This window comes from Astatotilapia calliptera, chromosome 4, assembly GCF_964374335.1.
Source record: "Astatotilapia calliptera chromosome 4, fAstCal68.1, whole genome shotgun sequence".
In the NCBI taxonomy this organism is placed as follows: Eukaryota; Metazoa; Chordata; class Actinopteri; order Cichliformes; family Cichlidae; genus Astatotilapia; species Astatotilapia calliptera.
In genome coordinates this window covers 649448-672186 of record NC_137425.1, presented here as the reverse complement: position 1 = coordinate 672186, position 22739 = coordinate 649448, and the positions used below count along the sequence as shown (strand labels likewise).

The window sequence follows — 22739 nt, the reverse complement described above, 5'->3', positions numbered from 1 at the left end:
CGACATGAAAAGCTAGAGTATTGTAAAGCTCGTCGGGCCTGTGTGTGTGGAAACGGGTTATTCATAAGAATCTGCAGGTAAGGGGTGACGGGCTGGCTCAGCGTGCGTCACGTGTCGCCTCCACGGTTTCTGAGCAGCTCGTTATGCGCTCAGCATTACGGAATATCCTTTAAATCTTTCTAAATGTGTTCTGGATGGTTCAGTGTTTCCTGCAGCGCGTCCTTGCACTGCAGGGTTAAAAAAAAACAAACTGGTTTTGGCTGTCACAGAGCACCGGACTGGACCCCGGGCCACATGTTGGACACCCTGTCCTGCATATACACACAATGGAAATGATAAACCAGCTCTCTGTTGCTGTGGAAACAGCTGAAAAATGAGAAATGCACAATAATGGAAAGGTTTTCTGTTTCGCTCGCCAAAGCAGCACCTGTGGGCTCTAGAGGCTCACCTGTTGAGCTTTGAGTTTCCCTGCTCTCCGCTGTAGCTCAGGTCAGGTGTTCCTGCTACGAGCACAGGTGAGAGCAGCAGGGCCACCTCCTGTCGATGAGCCATACACTAATAATACAATGATGACCACCCACGGGCCTTACTTTGAGAACCTGACTTTCTCCTTCAGACCTCAGAGGGATTTTCGGGAATGATGATGTTTTCCATTGATCTGATTGGCCCGTAGGTTGTTCCTGATGAACCACCTTTGAGACCTCGAGAATCAATGATTCACTTTTTGTTTTTCTTTACGTGGTCATCGGACATCAGTTGTCGACTCGTCAGCCTCTCAGTCTGCGTTTCACATACAAGTTACTGACTGTTGGAGAGGCCTCTGACGTCACTCTTAGCTTCAGTTTCCCGGTCAACTCACTTGCTCTCCGGCTGCTGCGATGGCCGAGAGGTTAAGGCGTTGGACTTGAAATCCAATGGGGTCTCCCCGCGCAGGTTCGAACCCTGCTCGCAGCGACTTTTTAATAAAGTTCAAACACTCCCCTGAAAAAGCTGCACGAGCCGGAAACAGCCCAGAGAGTACGCGTCACACCAAAATAAAAAAGGAACTGTATGAGGATGAATTAAAACCAATGACTGTAGAAACCAGTCATTGATTAAAACACACAGACACAACACCGATAAGTAAAATAAGTATATTAATAATGTTTTGTAAACTCAAAGAAGAAATATAAAAAACAGAAACAATAAAAGAAATCATTAAAAAAAATCCAACCAACTGAAAAACAATAATTAAAAATAATACCTGTATATTACTGCATAATAATTAAATGAAATAAAACTTTACTACTGTTCGTAACATTAAAATTTTAAAGTGATCCACTAAAAGCGAATTATTTTTTTTCCATAAATCTTCATTTTCCCTCAATAAACGACAACAATCGTCATCATCATCATGAGGCTGTCAGATCCCGGCAGGTGTTCGGTTCCCTCCGTTAATCGTTTAGCTATGATCGGTGATCGATCCTGCGTGCGCAGCCCCGCCTCCCGCCGTGTTGTCTGACCGGAGGATGAGGAGTCTTTAGGAGGCTAACAGCTAACGTCACGGAGCGGCGGCACCGGGATCGTTTCTCTCGTTCCTTCATGTTCTGACGTCGTCCAGCGGAGCCTTCGCCGTCACGAACCGGACCGGACTTCACATGTCCGCGGCTGTGCGCTGCCGGCGGCCCGGGTAGCTCTGCCGGGAGATGCGGCAGCAGCTAGCCGTTAGCCCCGCAGCTGTTATGTAAGAGCGGAGCGACTAGCCGCGCAGCTAACGTTAGCCGCCGCCATGAATGACGCGCAGCAAGAAATGTCTCCGGACTTCGTGCTCATGCGGCTCGTGTCCGCCGCGGAGTACGACCGGCTGGACGACCCCGACGAGCTGATGTCCGGGGGCGGCGGGTTCGGCCCCGTCAAAGCCGTGCTGGGCCGCCGCGGCGGCGGGTTCGATGTGGACTCTGGCGGCCCTTCGGCAGGCCTCGGCTCGGCTTCCCCGCATTACAGCTCCCCGCTGCCCGGGAAAGGAGAGCTGAGCGGCGGGCTGGGGCTGACGCACGCCCCGTCGGGCTCCGAGGCGCCGTTGTCGCCCCCTCCGTCCGAAGACTTTGTGGACTTCCCGGTGCCGCGTGGGCACGGCTCTGCGGGGCACGGAGCGCAGCTAATGGTGCTCCAGAACTTGCTGCGGTCCGGAGACCGGATCCTGGAGTGCGGGCTGGAGCAGCCGCCCCCTGGCTTCCTGCAGGAGGAGGCAGAGCGACAGAGACAGCAGCTGGACCCGGTGCCGGGCACGGGTCCTGGCAGCGCGACAGCTGGTCCTGGGGGAGGAAAGGACCAGAACCCCCCTGCACAGGAAAACCTGCAGCCGCAGCAGCTGTTGCAATGGCACCCGGTCCTGAGGCTGGGCTCCCAGGCCCCCCAGCGGGGCGTCCCGGCTCTGGACTCGGAGTCCGGGTCAGTCCTGTGCCACACACACCACCTGCTGACAGACCGGCTGGCTAAGTGGCCCCCGGGCCTGCTGGACCAAGCCCTGCGGGCGGGGCTGCTGGAGCCCAGGAAGACCTGCCCCCCCAGGTGTCAAGACCCGGTCCTGGCTCCGGCCCAGAGGCCAGTACACCTGGGCGAGGTGAGGGAAGGAAGTGGCGGGCAGGAACTGGTGCTCTCGCTTCCTCGCTGTTCCTGCCATGGCGTCCTGGCCTCGGGGTCCGGGGGCATCGGGCCTGGCGAGGACCCCAGCGAGACGAGCGACGCCCTGCTGGTCCTGGAGGGTCTGGGGTCAGAGGAGGTGGGGGGACTCGCGGCAGAGTCCAGGGATGCGGAGGACACAGAGAAAACAGAGCGGGTGGTGGGTGCAGGGATGCCTGGGGGGGCGGGGACTGTGTTCTCCAGTGGGACTCTCAGCGGGCTGATGCGGCAGGTGCACAGACTGGCAGAGGAGGCGGGAGTGTGCACAGATCAGAGCTGCCGGTCCTCACTCGCCGTTCTCGGCGCCACCGTGTCCCTCCCCTCCTGCGTGGACCCCCAGCCCCTCATCGGCAGCACCGCCACCCCCTGCCCGTACCTGCCTGTCCGCCCGCCACTGTCCCAGGCTGCTGCGGTGCTCCCCGACCCCCTCCCATCCTCTGACCCTCGCTCTCGCCCACAGCATCAGCACCAGTCGCGCTCCCAGCCCCAGAGCCGTGCCGCTACCCCCAAACTGGGTGTGGCCTCTGGGGCAGCGGGTCGGTCAGCCTCCCCTCTGGTGGTCCTGGAGGGGGAAGGGGGTGCAGGAGGAAGGGAGGGGGAGAAGATGCCCCGGGGGAAGTCGAGGAAGGGGGGGTCACTGAAGGTCCGGCTCAGCAAGCTATTCAGAACCAAGAGCTCGAGTGGCGGCTCGGGGGGGCTGCTGGACAAGAGGCCGTCCCTAGCGTCGTCCACGTCGTCGGGGGGCAGCCTGTTGGACGTGTGGGGGTCCACCTGCAGCAACCCAGACCAGGATGGCAGGTGAGGTCCCAAACTGATCAGGTAGTATTGATTAATCAGCTGCTTAGTTTCTCTGACATCACAGAACGGATCAGAGCGAATCGGTGACCTTGTTTTTGTTCAGGGGCGACTCACTTCCTGTTTCCTCGAAGCGGGGGATTTCCTGACAGTCTCATTTTTCTTGCGGCCGATCGAGTAGACTTCATGTTTCGTATTCCTGTGCAGCTCACAGTGAAAGTGTCTCTGATCATGTGACACTGATTAGTGGGCTGTATTGTTGTAACCATGGATACTGAAAGCACCTGGGCAGGTGAGAGTCAGGTGACACCAGGTGTTAGATTGGATCAGTTTTTATTGCCAGATAAACACTGACTTTACCTGTCGGCACACAGGAAGTGAAACTGCCGTCTCCTCAGGATGCTTCCTCGAGCAGCAGGTTAGTTTGTGTTGACACAACTAACCTGCTCACCTGCAGTCAGTGTGACGGTGTACACGTGACATTTCACCCCCACAGTCACACTGACTGTAGTGTGAAACAAAGCAGTCGCTGTCCACCAGACTCAGACCACAGCGAGCGGCTGTGCCTCTGTCGGCAGGTGTAGGGCGTGTTTTTGTGTCATGCTGGTGTTTGAAGGGGTCACTTTGGATCTGAACGAACTCCAGGCGTCGAGGGCCGGTGTCCTGCAGGTTTTAGATGTGTTCTTGAGCCAACACAGCTGCTTTAAATGACCTCCTCAGCATGCCGTAAAGTTCTCCAGAGGCCTGGTAATGAACTAATCATGTGATTCAGGTGTGTTGACCCAAGGTGAGATCCTAAACCTGCAGGACGCCGGCCCTCGAGGCCTGGAGTTCGACACCCCTGCTTTAAAGCATCAAAGTGTCCTGAAGCTTTTCTTTGAGCTGAAATGTTTATTCTGAGTGGAGTCGGGTGGTTGCTGATTCTCACTCAAGATCGCTCCCGTGGATACGAACATGTTGACGAGTTGCAGCGTTAAAACCTTCGTGCCTCGCTCTGCAGTCAGGATGAAGGTCATGGTGCTGATGGTGTTGTTTGTGTCTTCAGGCTGCAGGTATCCAGACCTCACAGTGCCTTCTCTCCGGTGCCCTTCACTCCGGCTTTCACCGGTGAGTCCACACAGCTGTGAGTGTGTGAGAGGTGAACAGGTGAGATGTTTTTACCTGAGTTTGTGTGACTGTTTTCAGCAGCTCTGAGTGGCCAGTTTATTAGGAACTCCTCTATAAGCTCGTTCACGCGTGCTCTGCAGCCGCGAGAACGTTAAACGCTCTTTAATGTGCGAGACCAGGTGAGCAGAGGGCAGGTGAAACTCATGTGACCTGCCTCTGATCAGCAACCCAAAAATGTCACATTAAATACATCAAGTATGTTTTTAAAAAATATTTTTAATATTTAATTTATTTCTGAATTTGACAGTTGTGGTCCTCCCAAACTTGTGTGTGTGTGTGGGTGGAGCCAGGTGCTGGGGGCGGGGCGGTGTGGGTCTGTGCAGACCTGCCCGCGGTCACAGTCGGGCCGGGTCAGAGACTCCTCTGCTTCGCGGTGTCAAACATGCGGCCCGGGGACCAATCGGCTCTTCATCGATTATTATTTATGTTTTATTCCGAAAAACGAAACTTTTTTCCTGTTTTGCTCCTGACACGCCCCCCTCTCCTCTCAGCTCTGCTTCTGTCTGATCACATGACTCATCAGGTCAGCTGATCACTCTGCTCACTAATCTTTCCCTCTCTCCTCTAACCCCTCCCTCTCTCTGCTTTCACCTGTGTCCAGGTGAGACGGTCTCTCTGGTCGATGTGGATATTTCTCGGAGGGGGGGGAACTCTCTCCACCCCCCCACTCCTCCTCCCCCTCCCAGACGGAGCCTCAGTCTGCTTGGTACTTCCTCCTTCTTTCTGCTTCCTGTTTGCACTTCCTCCTTCTGTGTGTGTGTGTGTGTGTGTGTGTGTGTGTGTGTGTGTGTGTGTGTGTGTGTGCGCCGTGACTCTTAGGTGAGTTTCTGCTCTCACGGGTTTTCGTGGAATTGTTTTAATCGTCTCATTGAAGGATTTTAGTCCTCTGAGGACCAATCAGAGGCAGTTATTCTGTTTTAGAATTGTTACTTCGTATAAAGTTGCATTTTTTGGCTCTTTTATTATTTTAAATGTTTTTTTGCAGATGATTTTGGGGGTCCTCCTCAGCAGCACGGCCCCTTCATGGAGCGCAGCGCCGGGGCCTCCATGCAGTCGCTGCCCCCCCGACCGATGGCCCTGCCCCCCTCCCTCAACACCATCCAGCACAGCCTGAGCCTCAACGGTAGCGCGCGCGCACACACACACACACACACACACACACACACACACGTCATTAATGGCATGTGTGTTTATTTGCTGATGCGTTTCCTGTTCAGGTTTATTTTCTGTTTTTTACTGTGTTGATTTTTCGCTTTGACTCATGAGCACATTTGTCATTGTTTTGCTTTTCAATAATTAAACTTCAAACATCAGTTGTGACAGTTTGTTTTTACGTCCTGATTTTCGTTTTTATCTTTGTTCTGTAGCTGTATTTGTTTATGTAAACTCATGCCCCCCCCATCTCCTTCAGACACCTTCCTGCGAGGTTTACCTCGACCCGTCCCCCTGCGGCCCGACGGGCAGCACCCGCCCCCCCGGCTCGCCCCTCGCTGCCCGCTCAGTCGACCCGATGCCGGCAACTTCGCCACCAGCCTCAGGGAGCTGGAGAAGGTGGAGCTACTATCGCCTGCTTTTGTAGCCTGCTGTGCGAGTGGGCGGAGCTAACCTGTGCATCTGCTTTCAGTGCGGCTGGTACTGGGGGCCGATGAACTGGGAGGACGCTGAGATGAAGCTGAAGGGGAAACCGGACGGCTCGTTTCTGGTGCGGGACAGCTCAGACCCGCGCTACATCCTGAGTCTGAGCTTCAGGTCGCAGGGAATCACACACCACACACGCATGGAGCACTACAGAGGTAACGCACACACACCTGTGCAGCGCCACGCCTCGCCTGTGAGCCTGCGTCCCCGTCTCACGGTTTCTCGTCCTGCAGGGACGTTCAGCCTGTGGTGTCACCCAAAGTTTGAGGACCGCTGTCACTCGGTGGTGGAGTTCATCGAGCGAGCCATCATGCACTCCAAGAACGGAAAGTTCCTGTACTTCCTGCGCTCGCGAGTCCCAGGTACCAGCATCCAATCAGCTCCAGGATATCTGTGGCTGCACAAGCGCGTGACATAGCCTCGGATGCACCACAAACACCACAAACAAGTGGCATATAAATGCCACTTGTTTTGCACATATTCAACTCTGTATATTTTATATATTTTATTATTATTATTATTTTATTTTATTTTTTTACTATTTAATTTGTAAAAATGTGTATACACACACACACACACACACGTAGGAAAATATTTAGTATACACATCCAGAAATGCATACACTATTATATATTGTACATATATTTATTAGTTTCAGGTTGGCCATTCTTGTATTTTGCTCGTTTGTGTTGTTGTGTTTGCACATCTCTGTTGCTTGTGGGGCTCGCACACAAGAATTTCACTCGCATGTGCTGTACCAGTGTGCCTGCACATGTGATGTGACAATAAAAAGTGATTTGATTTGATTTGATTTGGCTGCAGCCGCTCGTCATTAGATTCTAACAGGGAGCCTCGTGGGTCACAGCCACACTACTCAACTACGCAGCCAGTGTGACCTCGATGTTTGTCCAACCCTGAAGCTGCGTCCATGTTTCGTGCTGTCAGTGATGCGCCGTGTATTATATTATATATGGGGGGGGGGGGTTGATAGGTTTATAGGATCCAATGAAGACATTAGTTCATCTACATTACCTTCACAGACAGGACATTTTACAAGTATACTCAGTAAGTATCTGGACACATCAGCGTTAGTTACAAGCCTGGCTGTCCACAAATATGTTCCTATAATAATTACTGGACTTTGAATTGATTCGCCTTTTGTCCGGTTCACTTTCCTTGATATAAAATCTTTATTTAATATATTTTGAGTTTCGTGTCCTTGTGTGTTCAGGTCTGCCGCCGACCCCAGTCCAGCTCCTGTACCCGGTCTCCAGGTTCAGCAGTGTTAAGTCTCTGCAGCATCTCTGTCGCTTCTGCATCAGACAGCTGGTCCGGATCGACCACATCCAGGAGCTGCCGCTGCCCACGTACGTACCCGCCTGAGCGCTCCCACGTCAGACACGGTCCTCCTGACCTTAGAGACGCAAAGCTGACGTTTATCTGTCCCGTGGATCTTTTTCATGACACGAGATCCCGCGGTCCTCGAAGGACGCCGGGCGAGGACTTAAAACAATGTTGAAAATAATCATATTGACCCAAAACAAAACGCATGAAGGGCTGCAGCGTGACTGAGACCAGTGGCGGGTTTCTCTTTAAAGCATCATTTGGTTTAGTTTCCTTGTGCAGCTTTTGTTTATTTGATCCTTCATGTCAGTTTCACATGTTTGGTTTGATCATGTGATGTAACTGCAGGTAGAGTCTCACCTGTGACTCATTACAGCCCGTTTCATGCGCTCTCACGGTGACCTGCTGTTAGCGAGCACACCAGAACATGACAAAAAGCTAAAGCTAGCTGAGAGCCTCGGTATGAGTAACGGATCGAAGGTGATCTAACGCCATCGCTGTGATGGAGACGATCCAGAGCGGCGTCCTGTGATCTGCTGAATTGCTGTTACTAAAAAAATCAGTCGGTGCGTGTCTGCGTCGAGGTCCATGTTGTAAAAACGCGCCTGAATGTCGGAGAGTGTAAGCGAGCCGCTAACATCTGTCCTGGCTCCCCTCAGGCCTCTGATCGCCTACCTGAGGAAGTTTTATTACTACGACCCCGAAGAGGAGATCAGCCCCACGCTGAAGGAGGACAAGGAGCAGAAGGTGCGGGGGACGGAGGGCGGCGGCCAGCCGGGGGTCGAGTCACAAACGTAGCACCGGAGCCCGAAGCCGGCGTGAGTCATCTTCACGTTTCAGACACGCGCTCAGATCAAAGCTTTTATTTTTATTTATTTTTTAGCTGTTTCAGAGCAACTTGAAAGTGTCAGTTCCCAGTGATGATCACTGTGCTTTATTAATAACTGCTAACAGGACGCAGATGCTCTGTTAGCATGACGGTTTGTTTCTTTTAGTTTGTCACAGAATTTTATTATTTTTTCACCTTAAACAACTGATTTCCTTACAGACAGAAGTAATGAGATTACATTCATGATTAGGTTTTTGTGTTAGACTGTTGATGCTAAGCTAACACAGATAAGTGTGCACTGTAGTGATGACGGCGTCTCCTCTTCTTCTCTCTCTGCAGTTCTTTCCTTTTCTTTGTTTCTCGGACTCGAACACTGAAGGATGTTCAAAAATCAAGCTGAACTCTCAGACTTCAGCCAATCGGCTCCCTCCGCTCAGTCCCGCATCCGGGCGGGTTTCAGATGATCCACCCTCCTTTGAGCTCTCTGATCGGCTCACGGGGAGTCGACAGGGGAGGGGCCGGGGATGTGGAGACTCCGCCTCTCTTTTGATGTCATCGCTGAGCAGCCAGACGGCGATGTTAGCTAAAATCAGTAAAAGAGAAAGGAGCTGAGAAAGTGTCGGTCGCCTCTGGGGTCCTCTGACGATACGAGAGGGTCTCTGATCCCGAGAGCAGAAGGCGGTACAGATTTATCCCAGCTCAGAGCTCGGCGCAGCACAAAGTGTGAGAGCGTCCCCTGAATGCACCAAAAGGTCTTTAAATGAATAAAACATCACAGAAATAAACGAATGATTGTACGGAGCCCCGCAGGGGACACGGAGGAAGAAAAAAATTAAGACGGACTTTTGCGGGACCTCGCAAAAGTTTTAGCCGCATTCTTCGGAGGCCGCCGGCTCGAAGCCGACCAGGAGGTCGAGGAACGATGTGCCGGGAAAGCGGTGTTCCTCCCGGCCGTAGTAGGTCTCGACCTCCCGTCAGCTTCGAGATGGCGGGTGTCAGATCTCCGAAAACGTCGGAGCACTTTTGCAAATATGTGATGTCTTGTAAACCGAGCAGGTATCTGACGTTTACACAACTACAGTCACGCCTCAAAATATCTTAAGTGTATTTTGTGACCCAGAAAGAGGAATATTACAACTAAGCAGCTGCCGCCATTGTTGGAATTCAACTTTTGCGCGATCTCACAAAAGCACGTCTTAATTTTTTTTCTCCCATGTCCCCTGCGGGGCTCCGTATGATTGAACCTTTTAAAGCTAAATTTAAGCAGCTTTGATTCGTCGGATCAGCTGATTCGTAGCTTGATTGATCATTAAGATTTGATCGGCTCTAACATGCAGAGCGGTCAGCATCAGCTGTGAGCTGGGAGTCTGATCCATAGATCCTCAAACGTCTGCCATCTGTAAGAATGTGGGAGACCTTTCTGGGTTGAGGATGACGTCCTTGTGATGTTCGCGCTGCCGCTGAAGCGTGAGCAGCTCTCGTCTGATTGGCTCGGAGACGTCCGCCGTCTGCTGCGCCGTCGTGTAAAGTTGTTTACTTTCATATTTGCACTGAGCGACTTTTGTGAGTTTGGCCCGATCCTGAAGATGAGTCCTCGCAAACCGCTCCCCGTTCGTCGATCTCGTGTACGCTGAAACCTTTGGTACGATTTTTGCACTGCAGGTGAGGAAAGGCGGAGTCTGAATGTAGGTGTGGAGCTCCAGGAAGAGGAGCGCGCTGTGAATGTCACTGAAATATTTCCTGAGTATGAGCCTAGGTCAGCTTCGGGGTTTTATCATTGAGCTAGTGGTACTTGGCCGTCCTTTAGTTCCCGCAGCGGCGTTTTCTCCACGGTCTCGAGCCGCGGGGAATCAGCTGACCCTTCAGAGAGCGACAGGTGATCGTGGACGCTCGTTTTCTTCCTTCAGCTCGCTCAGATATGAGCAGACTTGGACGTTGAAGGCAGAAACTCTGAAAGTGATTCATTCACCTATAACACGTCCCAATGAGATCAAACCCCGCCCACTCGCACACCTTTGCACACCTGACCAACCACCGCACAAAACAGAATCGTTCAAAGTTACAGAGAAACGGACAGAAACGACCCGACTCCATTAAAAGTGTGGTGTGAGGTGGAGGGGTCGGGCGGTGTTTGAAGCTCAGTTTGAATATCGGAGTTGAATACGAACAGCACAAAGCGAGTGTTTCCTTCATGCATCTGGCCTGTAACGCGTCGGTGTGTGATGCGGCGCGCTCAGTACGGCGGCCGGGATCCTGGAGGCGACCACCGCTCTGCCTGTCGGGGCGTCATTACCAAAAAATAAGAAAAGAAGAAGAAACAGGACGACTACTGTGACGACTACTGAACTACAGATTCCCCAAGCTGCACTGGAACAAGCTGGCGTTCAGATGAACTGGACATGAGTGCATTCAGACACTGGGAAGACTGGAACGCTGGAGCTGGGATGTGAGTGCCCTGCGGGCACTTCCATGATGTCAAACGGTGAACGTGGGGGTGAACCTGCACCTGCAGGTGTGCTTGTCTGTGGTGTGGGGGGCAGTAATCTGTGCTTGTCACCTGTTAATAAAACAGTGTGGGCGGGACCAAGGCGCTCTCCTTCTTTGATCTGTACACAGGTTCCAGGAATGGCATGATACGCAGCCTGGCTTCTGTCAGTCTGCCCCAGGGCAGCTGTGGCTGCAGCTGTGGCTGCAGCTGTGGCTGCAGCTGTGGCTGCAGCTGTGGCTCAGTGTGTGAATGAATAGTGGCATTGTAAAGCGCTTTATAAATCCAATCCATCATCGTCATTATTATTATTATTATTATTGTTATTGTTATTAATTCCAAAGGCAATCCTGAAAACCTGAGTCTGCTGTGCAAAAGTCTTGAGCCTCAGCTCATGTCTTTCTGTTTGCAAAGAGCCGACTCGGTGATTGTTTAAGTTGACCAATACTTCTTTAGCTGCTGAAGGCTTTCAGTCCAGTCCTTGGCCCTGACTGTTTTCAGACCAATGTTTTTGTTACGCTGAACTCTGACCTTTGAACCTTTCAAGCGTCATGAGGCTCCGAGGAGGTCCAACAGTGAGTCTGCAGCCGTCTGTGACGCATGGTGGAGGCGCGGTCATGGTTTCAGCTGCACGTCAGTGCTGTTCTTTGATAAACTGATGAGCTATGAGAAAGCGGAGTTGAGACTGTGCTCACACCAGCTCGTTCGTGTGATTCAAACTCTTCCTCACTGATATTCTGTATTTCATGAACACGGTTCAAAAAATCACTGCAAAATATGAAAAAGTGAGGGAGGCTCGAGACTTTTGCACAGTAAAAAGTCTGTGGAAGTGACGGAAGTAAAAGTACATGTGTGTGTTCGGTGTTTTATTAATTCATAACAGCCCCTCGAGGTGCTTTATATAGAACTGAGAGATGATACAGCGTTAGGAGACCGAGCGGTCGGATGATTGCAGCACTCGGTGAAAGTAGGAAGGAAAAACTCCCTTTTAACAGAAACGGGCTCAGAGAGGGAGGATGAGAGAAAACAAGCTCTGGCAGAGAGCTGATGGATTTATAAAAGCATATTTTAAAGGACCTTCGTCCGGCCCTGAAAACACTCCTCCTGCACAAAGAAGTCCGAGATTACAGCGAGAACTTCCAGCTGTGTTTCAGCTCCAGGCTGACAGTGCTGCTTCGCACAGATCTGAGAAGCAGAGCAGCTTCACCAACAGCTGCTGTTCATTCGACTCTTCCTCTGAACCAGCTTCAGTGTTTGCTTCCTCCCCCGAGGTCTTACCTATTATTACCTTGATGCAAACAAAGTGAATTGATGTGCTGATGCATGCTCAGGCATCCAGGTAAGGAAATCCCAAAATGATCAGAGGTGATGACAATTTGGATATTGATCATAAACGGACCTCCCAGCTTCATTCAGTGGGCGGGTTTCAGTCACTACTGCTTATAAGGTTGGAAACCTGCAGTCAGCTGAGACTGAAGGAGTCACCAGATGAACAGAATCAACAGTTTGAGTAAATTAATCTGTGTTGCCATCAGTGATCGTGCAGTTATTGGTGTTTTCGAGTCTGCTGTGATGAAAGTGCCCTTCTCTGTTGTCGTGGTTACAGTATCAATGAGCTGGATCCATTTGCAGCTCATCAGAGGATTCGATCCTCCGTCATGACTCAAAATGACCAAAATAGACTTGAAATCATTTAATGAACCAAAACTTTCAGCACAGGTAGAATGAGCCAACATTTCACAACAAAAGTTAGATTTGTGTGGCTGGATGTGTGCGTCTTTGCTCCCATCAGCCACCTGGGCCCCAGGCTGGAAACCATTACAATAACTATCATCATTACAAACACGCCGCTGAAGTTTTGACTTCACAGGTCAAATGTAATCTACGACATCATTCTAATAACAGCAGCACAAGCTCCGCCTGCAGTCAGACGTCTGGACTGTTGGTAATGTACGAGGTTAGGCACAGGCGGGGATGTTGATGCAGGACTCGCTCTGGTCCTGCTGCTCGCCGTCGGGCAACGGGCCGCAGTTGACATTTGGTGTCCCATAAAATGAAGCTTTCTCCGACGAACGAGGAGGGAAAAGGCTGCAAACACACAAACACACGTTGTAGTATTCGCAGAACGGCAGTTTGACACTAGTTTCACTAAAAAACCGTCGTACTTGGATTTATTTCACTTTCAAAGCAACTGACGACCTGAACCCGGATAAGCCGGAGACCACGGCTGCAGGGGCAAACCTGTATTTTATTCACAGTAACGTGCAGAAAACGTGTCAAATGTTCGAATCATCCTATTTTAATGCGCTGCTGCCTGACGGCCTGCAGATCACAGGTTATTCCTCCAGATTAGCGGAGTTTGCAGAATGTACTGCAGACGAGACATTCAGTTTTTTGCAGAAACTTTTTTCTGGGATATTTTGCTGACATTAATATTTGTCATGAAATTTTAAAAGGTTTGTGGTAAGTTTTGTGTTCTGCCGTGAGCATTGTTTGGGTTTGGATCTCATGTTCTTCCTTCACACAGTGAAGTCGAACCGCGGTTGGAATCAAAAGATGACCAAAGTGTGTAAACCTGCTTCTTCTGCCCTCACCTGTTTTTAACAGAGCCGAGTGAACACTGAAGCGGTGAAAGTGAGTTAGTCTGACCAGCTCACGTGTACTTCAACCACAGCCAGCTACCATCCGTGACGCTTTGGCTTTTTGTTATTGCTCTTTTTTAAAATCTGCGTTTTAACAGCGGCCTGTGCACAGGTGATATTAGCCCAGGTAGCATCTATTACCTAACATCCAAGATGCCCTGGAGCTCACAGCTGGTTAAACTGTGGCTGCGACTATGAAACAAGGCTTCAGACTTTAAGGTTCTCACTGTGATGTTAGAATCTTAGCTCCCGACTGGATTTTTAACTGCACGACAGATTTGATTTGGTTTGCTGTGTCTTTGTTTTCCAGTCTGTAAACTGACTTGTAGCCGGTGTAATCAGGTTTGCAGATTCTCTTCCTGGACCGGACCGAGTTTTCGCCACAGGGTGGATCACAGAGACTCCACGGTGTCCAGGCCTCCCAGCGGCCGTTCACTGTAACACAAAAATGTGATGAGAAAGCAGCAACCTCCAAAAACTCCTGAAAACGAAGCCGGTGAGCCACCAGGACCTGCAGTTCCTCTACTGGCCAGCAGAGGCTCCAGCAGTGAGGCCACACCGGTCTCCCATGTTACTCTAACAGGTTCCGTTCGCCTTTCCAAACACGAGGTGTAGCTCATTCAGCCTTTCTTTAGAAAGTCAACATAATGTGTTGAAAGTTGAGGACAGACTCACTGTTGCAGCCTTTGATGTGGTAGCACACTCGTCTCTCAGTCAGGTTTTCACCTTCGCAGAGGGACCCGTTATGAGCCCGATGGAGACACTCGCGCACTCGTGAATGGCTGCCGTAAGTCTTCCTACAGCGGATGTCTCGCCCGCCCGGGTACTTACAGTCACTCCACTGGGACCACTCGGACCACACGCCGTCCACTGAAAACACAGAAGTTGGACATGAATCAGAAGCTTGTGCCGCAGTCTTTTCCTTTCACCTGCGCTGAGGTACCAAACCTGGACAGTGGCGTCTGGTTGAGCAGATCTTTGTTTGACGTGCTTCTCCCAGACATGGGCTACCACCATGTTGAGGGGAGGGGCTGTCACATCTCCTGGCTGATACCTGAAGTCCCAGCCCGCAGGTAACAGGACAGGAACTGAAGGGCGACCATGACCCCCAACTTCCATTCACTGATGGAGAGATTTTTTTTTAAAAAAAAGTTGGGAAAACCGGTTATTGTCTTTGTGTTGACTCCAGGGGGCGCTACTGACTCCTTTTATTTACTGGGGAGTCATAAAGGACTTGTACAGGTAGGGAAACACACAGGTGTACCTGGGCAGAAGGGCAGGTGGTTGCAGCTCTCTGTCTGGTGCCTGTCACCTTGACAATTTTGACCAGGTGGGTTGGATGAAGGGGCGGGGTTAGAACAGGCGCGCTGGCGAGTCCTTCTAATGGCTCTGCCTTGTGGGATGCAGGAACCTGAACACTCGCCCCAACTCGACCAACCAGACCAGAACCCGTCAACTGTTAGAGACGCAGAGATCCCGCTAACACTAACTGTCATGTCACCTGACATGCGTACAAACTCCAGGAGAGGCGGCATGCGGAGTAAAACTTTAATAAAATAACTTTAATAAAAAGAAAATGACCTAATTTTGAATGTTTTCTGTTGTAAATAAAATGTGTGTTAATGATTTTTGTAAATCCTTCTGTTGTTATTTACATTTTACACATCGTCAGCTTTTGTGTTTTAAAAGATCGATAAGGAGCATTAAACCACAGCATCACAACATCAGCAAACAGGGATCCTGCTCAGACGTCCAGGAAGCGTGGACCAGACGCAGCAGGGAGGCTTTCAGCAGTAACGTCACTGAGTGTGTTGCAGTCCAAGGCTCCAGGTGTTTGTCAGTGTGTGTGTTACCTGGACATGGACTCTCACAAATCTTGCTCTGAGTGCTCGGCCCTTCGCAGACTTTGCCTCCATATCGAGGGGCGGGGCTATCACATTTCCTTTCTGACAGCTGCAGCCCCTCCCCACAGGAGACTGAGCATGGCCTGAATGGAGACCACGCGCCCCAGCTGCCGTCCTCTGCAGAGACAGCCAATAAGAGCTCAGATAATTTGATAATTTTGACCTTTTTCGGATCACATCATGAGTTGGTTCCTCTCTCACCTGCACAGTTGGGAAGCTCGCTACAGTGCTGCACCTGTAAGGCGTCTCCAGGGCAACTGTTGCCAGGTGGCGATGTGTTGTCTGACGGGATGGGGTTAGAGCAGGCGCGATGTCGCACCCTGGAGGGAACGATGACATCGCCATCTGATTTAGCGATGCACGTAGCAGAACAATGAGACCAGCTAAACCAGCTGGACCAACCACCGTGGACTGAAACGCACAGGTGAGACAGAGAGACAGGTGACAGGTGGGAACTGAGTATCGGAAAGACTTTACTGAACCGCTTTAAAAGTAATACACACCACTTACCTTTGACCTTTATCAGAAACACACCTGTCCCCCCAAAACTCTCAACACAAATAAGCCTGTGAACCCTGAGAGCATGAATGACATCAATGTTACCTGGACAGGTGTTTTCAGCTGCACATCTCTCTGTTTCCTCTGAAGGACCGCTGCAAGCCATGCGACACTGAGGAGGACTGGAGCATTCTCGCTTTCGCTTCCTGACTCCGACGCCTCCACAGGTGACTGAGCATGGAGACCAGCCGAGCCACGAGCTCCACCCCTTATCTACACACACACACACACAGGTAATTAGCACATTCAAACACAACGTGTACGTCTCTGTGTGTTTCTGTGTGTACCGTCGCAGCAGACGCCATTGCAGGGTTCAGTCTGCAGTTTTTCAGAAAGTGGAGCATTCTCGCACTCTGACTGGTCGATACCGAAACACTTCCTGCTTCTCTGCCTCACTCCCTGCCCACACAGCACGTTGCACAGTGACCATGACGACCAAGAAGACCACTTGAGGAGACTGAAAACACAACAGACACACAACACAGTGTTGGTGGAGGAGCAGTTATCAGCAGTTTTTACTGTGTGTGTGTGTGTGTGTGTGTGTGTGTGTGTGTGTGTGTGTGTGTGTGTGTGTGTGTGTACTCACCCACAGGACTCACACTGTCCGTCTGTTTCCATGTAACCATAGTTTGGGTTCTGACAGCAGTCGTCTTCGTCCACCTCACCGATCTCCTCATTACACTCACCTGTGTTCAGGTCGAAGCGTGTGAAACACCTCACACAGTCTGCAGAATCACACACACACAAGGGTGACAGGAAAGATGAATGACGGACACACCTTTGAGTTCTTAGCCATCTTTATAAGAGCATTTTTGCCTCATGCTCCATTATTATTGTGTAGAAAATATATTTTTTAAATATTTTAAAATCAACCACGAATCAGAGAAAACAGGAGAAACTTTGTGTCCATTCAGAACACATAACAATCCAACACTAGCATTACGTCTTATAAGAGTCACTCAGACTCAGTTATATTTGGATCTTACGGACTGGGGCCTCTGCTAGATGTTCCCAGCACACCCTCACTACGCGTTTAGGTGCACCGGGTCTGTCCAGCGTCCTCCCCCACCACCTGATCCAACTCACCACCAGGTGGTGATCAGTTGACAGCTCAGCCCCTCTCTTTACCCGAGTGTCCAGAACATATGGTCGCAGGTCTGGTGATACGATTACAAAATCGATCATCGACCTACGGCCTAGAGCATCCTGGTGCCACGTGCACTTATGGACACTCTTATGTTCGAACAGGGTGTTCGTTATGGCCAAACTGTGATTTGCACAGAAGTCCAATAACAAAACACCGCTCGGGTTCAGATCAGGGAGGCCGTTCCTCCCAATCACGCCCCTCCAGGTCTTGATGTCGTTACCCACGTGAGCATTGAAGTCTCCCAGCAGGACAACAGAGTCTCCAGGTGGAGCACCCTCCAGCACCCCCCCCAGGGACTCTAAGAAGGCTGGGTACTCTGAACTGCCACTCGGCGCATAAGCGCAGATGACAGTCAGGACCCGTTCCCCGACCCTAAGGCGCAGGGAACAAACCCTCTCATCCACCGGGAAGAACCCCAACGTACCGGCAGCAAGCTGAGGGGATATTAGAATACCCACCCCAGCCCGCCGCCTCTCACCAGGGGCAACTCCAGACTGGGACAGAGTCCAGCCCCTCTCCAGGAGGCTGGTTCCAGAGCCCAAGCCATGTGTAGAGGTGAGCCCGACTATATCTAGCCGGTACTTCTCAATCTCACGGACTAACTCAGGCTCCTTCCCCACCAGAGAGGTGACATTCCATGTCCCTATTGCCAGTGTTGGCAGCCGGGGGTCAGTCCGCCAGGGCCTCCGCTCCTGGCCGCCACCTGGCACACAATGCACCCGACCCCTATGGCGCCTCCTGCGGGTGGTGGGCCTGCGGGAGGATGGGCCCATGTCTCCTCTTTGGGCTGTGCCCGGCCGGGCCCCACGGACCAAGGCCCGGCCACCAGACGCTCGCCCTCGGGCATCCTCCCCGGGCCTGGCTCCAGGGCGGGGCCCCGGTAACCCTATCCCGGGCAGGGTAAACTGTTCCCTCGATGGTATTTTCATAAGGGTCTTCTGAATCGCTCTTTGTCTGGTCCCTCACCCAGGACCAATTTGCCATGGGAGACCCTACCAGGGGGCAAAAGCCCCCAGACAACATAGCCCCTGGGATCTCAGGGACACACAAACCCCTCCACGACGATAAGGTAGCGATTCATGGAGAGGAATCGCTACCTTTGTAGCTGCCCTTTGTCTCCGGTTCTGTTCAAAATTTTTATGGACAGGATTTCTAGGTGCAGCCAAGTGGCGGAGGGCTTTCACTTTGGTGGCCTCAGAATCTCATCTCTGCTTTTTGCGGATGATGTGGTTCTGTTGGCTTCATCGGGTGAGGGCCTCCAGCTCGCACTGGAACGGTTCGCAGCCGAGTGTGAAGCAGCGGGAATGAGGATCAGCACCTCCAAATCTGAGGCCATGGTTCTCAGCCGGAAAAGGGTGGAGTGCCCACTCCGGGTCAGAGACGAGTTCCTGCCCCAAGTGGAGGAGTTCAAGTATCTCGAGGTCTTGTTCGCGAGTGATGGGAGAAGGGAGCCGGAGATCGACAGACGGATTGGGGCTGCAGCTGCAGTAATGCGGACGCTGCACCGGTCCGTCGTGGTGAAGAGGGAGCTGAGTGTAAAAGCGAAGCTCTCAATTTACCGGTCGATCTACGTCCCTACCCTCACCTATGGCCACGAGCTGTGGGTAGTGACCGAAAGAAGAGATCGCGGATACAAGCGGCAGAAATGAGCTTCCTCCGAAGGGTGGCTGGCCTCTCCCTTAGAGATAGGGTGAGAAGTTCGGCCATCCGGGAGGGGCTCAGAGTAGAGCAGCTGCTGCTCCACATCGAAAGGAGCCAGCTGAGGTGGTTCGGGCATCTGACACCCCCTGGCTGCCTCCTGGGTGAGGTGTTCCGGGCATGTCCCACCGGGAGGAGGCCCCGGGGCAGACCCAGGACACGCTGGAGAGATTATATCTCTCGGCTGGCCTGGGAACGCCTTGGTGTTCCCCCGGATAAGCTGGAGGAGGTGGCTGGGGAGAGGGAGGTCTGGGCCTCTCTGCTTAGGCTGCTGCCCCCGCAACCCAGCCTCGGATAAAGCGGATGAAGATGGATGGATGGATGGATGGATGGTCTTTATGGTTTACGGGGACATTTTGTCCTCAAACCTTCAACAAAGGGTTTTGTGATTTATTCAGATCTCATTTTTGGCTTCATTTTGGAATCAAGGTTAAGGGAGATTGAAAGCAATGCAAGCAGTGCTTGTGCTCACACCCTGCCAAAGTGAACGCGACCTCAGGCCCTTAAAGCTTCTCTCACTGCCTGTTTGCAGCCATCCTTTAGCTTACTGCCCTCTTGTGGCGTCAGTTGGAAACAGGCACGACTCTGCTTGACTGGTTGATGATTTCACTGGCGTGCTGGTGTAAACGGTGTCTGCAGCTGGTCAAGCTGAGCAGCTTTTTCTGATCGTTTAAACATACGTGATTAACTTCTGCTCTGCTTTCACTGCTCTGAGATCAGTTATAATCTGATTAATTAACTGATCTGTTATTGTATATTTCTCACATGTTTGTACGGGATACTGTATTTGTTTTAAATGTTATATACTTATGTGGTACATGCTCTCATGGAAATGAGACTTTTACCTGGATAAATAAAGGACTAATAATAATAACAAAAAAACAATCCAGCATCAGTGTTTATCATCAGATACATTTTCTCCTAATAACCAACCTGTGATGTAGAAGAGTGCAATGTTAGACAACATTAGTAAGGAAAGCCTGGGAGACTGCTGCACATGCTGCTGTGCACACGTGCAGGCAGCATCTCCGCTCGAGCCGTCTGCTTCATTTCATGCTTTATTTGATTAATCAGTCTTTGTTTGTCTTTGTGTGTGTGTGTGTGTGTGTGTGTGTGTGTGTGTGTGTGTGTGTGTGTGTGTGGGGGGGATGTCGACATAGGGGAAAGTTCGTTTTTGCTTCTAGTGAAAGTTGCACAATTTTCAGGCTCACTTCCAAAAACAGAAGCAAACGAAGCACAAAGACAGTTTAATGTTCGTCTCACAGTCAGAATCATTGATGTCCGTCTAACTGCTAACCTGGAGGATTGTTGCTGAATGAAAATCCGACAAAGTGACAATTAAAACACAGTGTGTGTGTGTGTGTGTGTGTGTGTGTGTGTGTGTGTGTGTGTGTGTGTGTGTGTGTGTGTGTTTGTTCAGGTTGATTATTTACAGATTTAGATCTGATCTCCTGAACCAACAACTCTACACTTTGAGTGTTTTCCACAGAAAACACCCGAACCCGTCACGCTACAAGCCGCTGTGGTCCTTTTGTGAAGTACTTCCACTTAAAGTACTTTTACTCTGTAGTGGAGTAAAAGTACTTCACTACAGAGTAAAGTTCTGCACTTAAAAACTTGATTCAGTAGAAGTGTGAAGCAGTAAGAGCAGTCACTGAGCACTGAAGGCCGTTTTTGGTGAAAGTTGAATGTTTTTTCTGTTTATTTCACTTAAAACCATCTCAGGCCTGTTCTGTTTTCAGCAGATCCAAGAAGTCCTCTCGACAGCTTCCAGACCCAGGAGAACGTCCTGTGGCCAGGCTGGAACAAACGTCACACGTGTGTTGTAGTACAACACTGAAATTGTCACACCAACTTTTACCATGACTCTGCTGTGAATGAACACGGGCTTCACGGTCGTGATTGTTTCAAGTTTTTATGATAAAATAAAAATGTGGGATGAAAGGTATAAAACACAATGTTAAGAACGTGATTCTGTTATTACGGCTTTCAGGTTTTTAGTCCCGCAGCTTCTCTACGAGCACCTCACAGCGTTGTGCGATTCACGTGCTGCTCACTTTAACGTCTTTACTCGTCATTCATGTCTGTTTGCAGCGCAAATCTTTGTGAGGGGGCAGAGTTCAGGTCTGACAGTTTCATTTTTTCTACCTTCTGTGGAGGAGCTGCGTCCACTGTGTGTGTGTGTGTGTGTGGAGGGGGGGGGGGTTACGCTACACTGGCTGACACGTAACGAAGGCGTAAGCAACAGTCGCGTTAATTGTATCGAATTTCCCAGAGGAACCCACCCGAGGGATTAATAAAGTTCTATCTTAACACAGAAGGGACGATACTGATCTATGATATCGTTACTGTCTGTATTAACCACGTTCACACAGACTATAACAAAGTGGAACCCATGATGTGCCACAGTAGCCACCTAGGCTATGTGAGCTTAAACAGATTTATTCAGTGCATGTAGCTCGTCCATCATCTGCTTTGGCACCACAGGATTGGGAGTCTATCCAGTTCCCAGGTAGACGCCTAAATCCGAATCATCACTTGACCTGCAGGTGCACATGAACCCAGGACCCCGTTACTGTGAGGTGATGGCGCAGGTTAAGAGTCTTGGTGTCATCCTCGACAGCCCTCTGTCCTTCACAGCACAGATAAATAATATCACTAATATTAACCGCCTTCGTCCCTCACTCACCTCAAACAGTACCGCCACGCTCGTCACATCTCGTTTAGATTACTGTAATTCTCTTCTCTGTGCTCTGCCTCATAAATCCCTCCATAAACTGCAGTTGGTTCAAAACACAGCTGCTTTATTTCCAGAACTAGATCCACTGAACATATAACACCAGTTCTTAAACAGCTCCACTGGCTCCCAGTTCACCTCCGTGTCAATTTCAAGATCCTGCTTCTCACTTTCAAAGCGCTTCATAACCTCGTTCCTCCATATTTACCTGATCTTCATACATACTCACTCCATCGTACGCTCCGCTCTTCTTCAGCTTCCCTTCTGTCTGCTCCACCTGCTCCCCTGACTACCACGAAACTCAGAGCCCATACTTTGGATGCACCTCCACCAGATCTCCAGACCACCAGCTCTCTCAATAAATTTTAAATCACATCTTAAAACCATCTAGAATGTCATGCCCTTCATCGTGATTCCATAGTTGTTTTTATTTTGTTACACTAATGTGAGGAAACCTTGAGGATCTTTAAAGGCGCTTCTAAATAAAATGTATTAATATTATTACCATTATCACCTCCATGTTGTCAAATATGATTCACTGTCAGTTAAAATGATACAAAAGCATCACAGAGTGACGCAGACTCCTCCACATCTGGACTCACCTGAACGCGGCACAGAGAGCAGCACCAGAACCAGAACCAGCAGACCCCTCAGACCCTCCATCGTCCTTCTTCTGCAGCACAGAAGTGACACTTAACTCTAACTGTGCCCATGTGACTGCTTCCAGCTCGGGTCCTCCCTCTGACCCTCCTCTGACTGGAACTGCAGGGCGCCGTACGATGAACTGTCACAGCTGCAGGCGGTGACATCAGCGCTGGTTAATGGGTACTCAAGTGTTTCAGGGTCTTCAAGATGTCAGTCAAAAGTCAGTGTAACGTCCTCGCAAAGGACAAAAACGTGTGCATGTGTGCGTGAGTAAATACAGATTTTCTCTTCACCAACCTAAAAAAGAAACTTGACATGAGGCAACTGCTTATCTGATGACACCACCCACACCACCCACCCCCACCCATGTTGGTGTTGGTCACTGAAAACCTAAAACCCTCAACAGACCTTTCAAACCTGTTCAGTGAAGCCAAATTTATGTATAAAAATGTAGATAAAAGTGATCTATAGAATTTTATAGTATATCAA

General features: G+C 50.5%; 2 protein-coding genes, 1 long non-coding RNA gene and 1 other non-coding gene across 5 annotated transcripts; 3 read left to right on the top strand and 1 right to left on the bottom strand.

Moving 5' to 3' along the window:
• The first annotated feature begins 872 nt into the window (after nt 1-872).
• trnas-uga (transfer RNA serine (anticodon UGA)) lies at nt 873-954 on the top strand. Its single transcript has one exon. It is a non-coding gene; the product is annotated as a tRNA-Ser (tRNA).
• Nucleotides 955-1125: 171 nt separating this feature from the next.
• Nucleotides 1126-9050, top strand: LOC113020117 (uncharacterized). 2 transcript variants are annotated; one of them, XM_026163823.2, is made up of 10 exons: nt 1126-3459; nt 4502-4563; nt 5225-5329; nt 5609-5746; nt 6035-6174; nt 6248-6416; nt 6495-6623; nt 7493-7628; nt 8265-8423; nt 8774-9050. In XM_026163823.2, exons 1-9 carry the CDS (start codon nt 1769-1771, stop codon nt 8401-8403), a joined length of 2709 nt encoding a protein of 902 aa, XP_026019608.2. In that variant the 5' UTR covers nt 1126-1768; the 3' UTR covers nt 8404-8423; nt 8774-9050. The 2 variants fall into 2 exon arrangements, with proteins under 2 accessions (XP_026019608.2, XP_026019609.2); XM_026163824.2 differs by lacking the exon at nt 5225-5329.
• A 3547-nt stretch (nt 9051-12597) lies between these two features.
• LOC113020116 (properdin) lies at nt 12598-22394 on the bottom strand. Its single transcript, XM_026163822.2, has 11 exons — nt 22208-22394; nt 16610-16748; nt 16311-16480; nt 16069-16236; nt 15667-15876; nt 15415-15582; nt 14826-15017; nt 14510-14683; nt 14237-14431; nt 13885-13996; nt 12598-13007 (listed from the first exon to the last, which is right to left on the bottom strand). Exons 1-11 carry the CDS (start codon nt 22266-22268, stop codon nt 12878-12880), a joined length of 1719 nt encoding a protein of 572 aa, XP_026019607.2. The 5' UTR covers nt 22269-22394; the 3' UTR covers nt 12598-12877.
• LOC145428203 (uncharacterized) lies at nt 16116-20821 on the top strand. The gene is made up of 2 exons (XR_013908429.1): nt 16116-16256; nt 20611-20821. It is a non-coding gene; the product is annotated as an uncharacterized LOC145428203 (long non-coding RNA).
• Nucleotides 22395-22739: the final 345 nt, after the last annotated feature.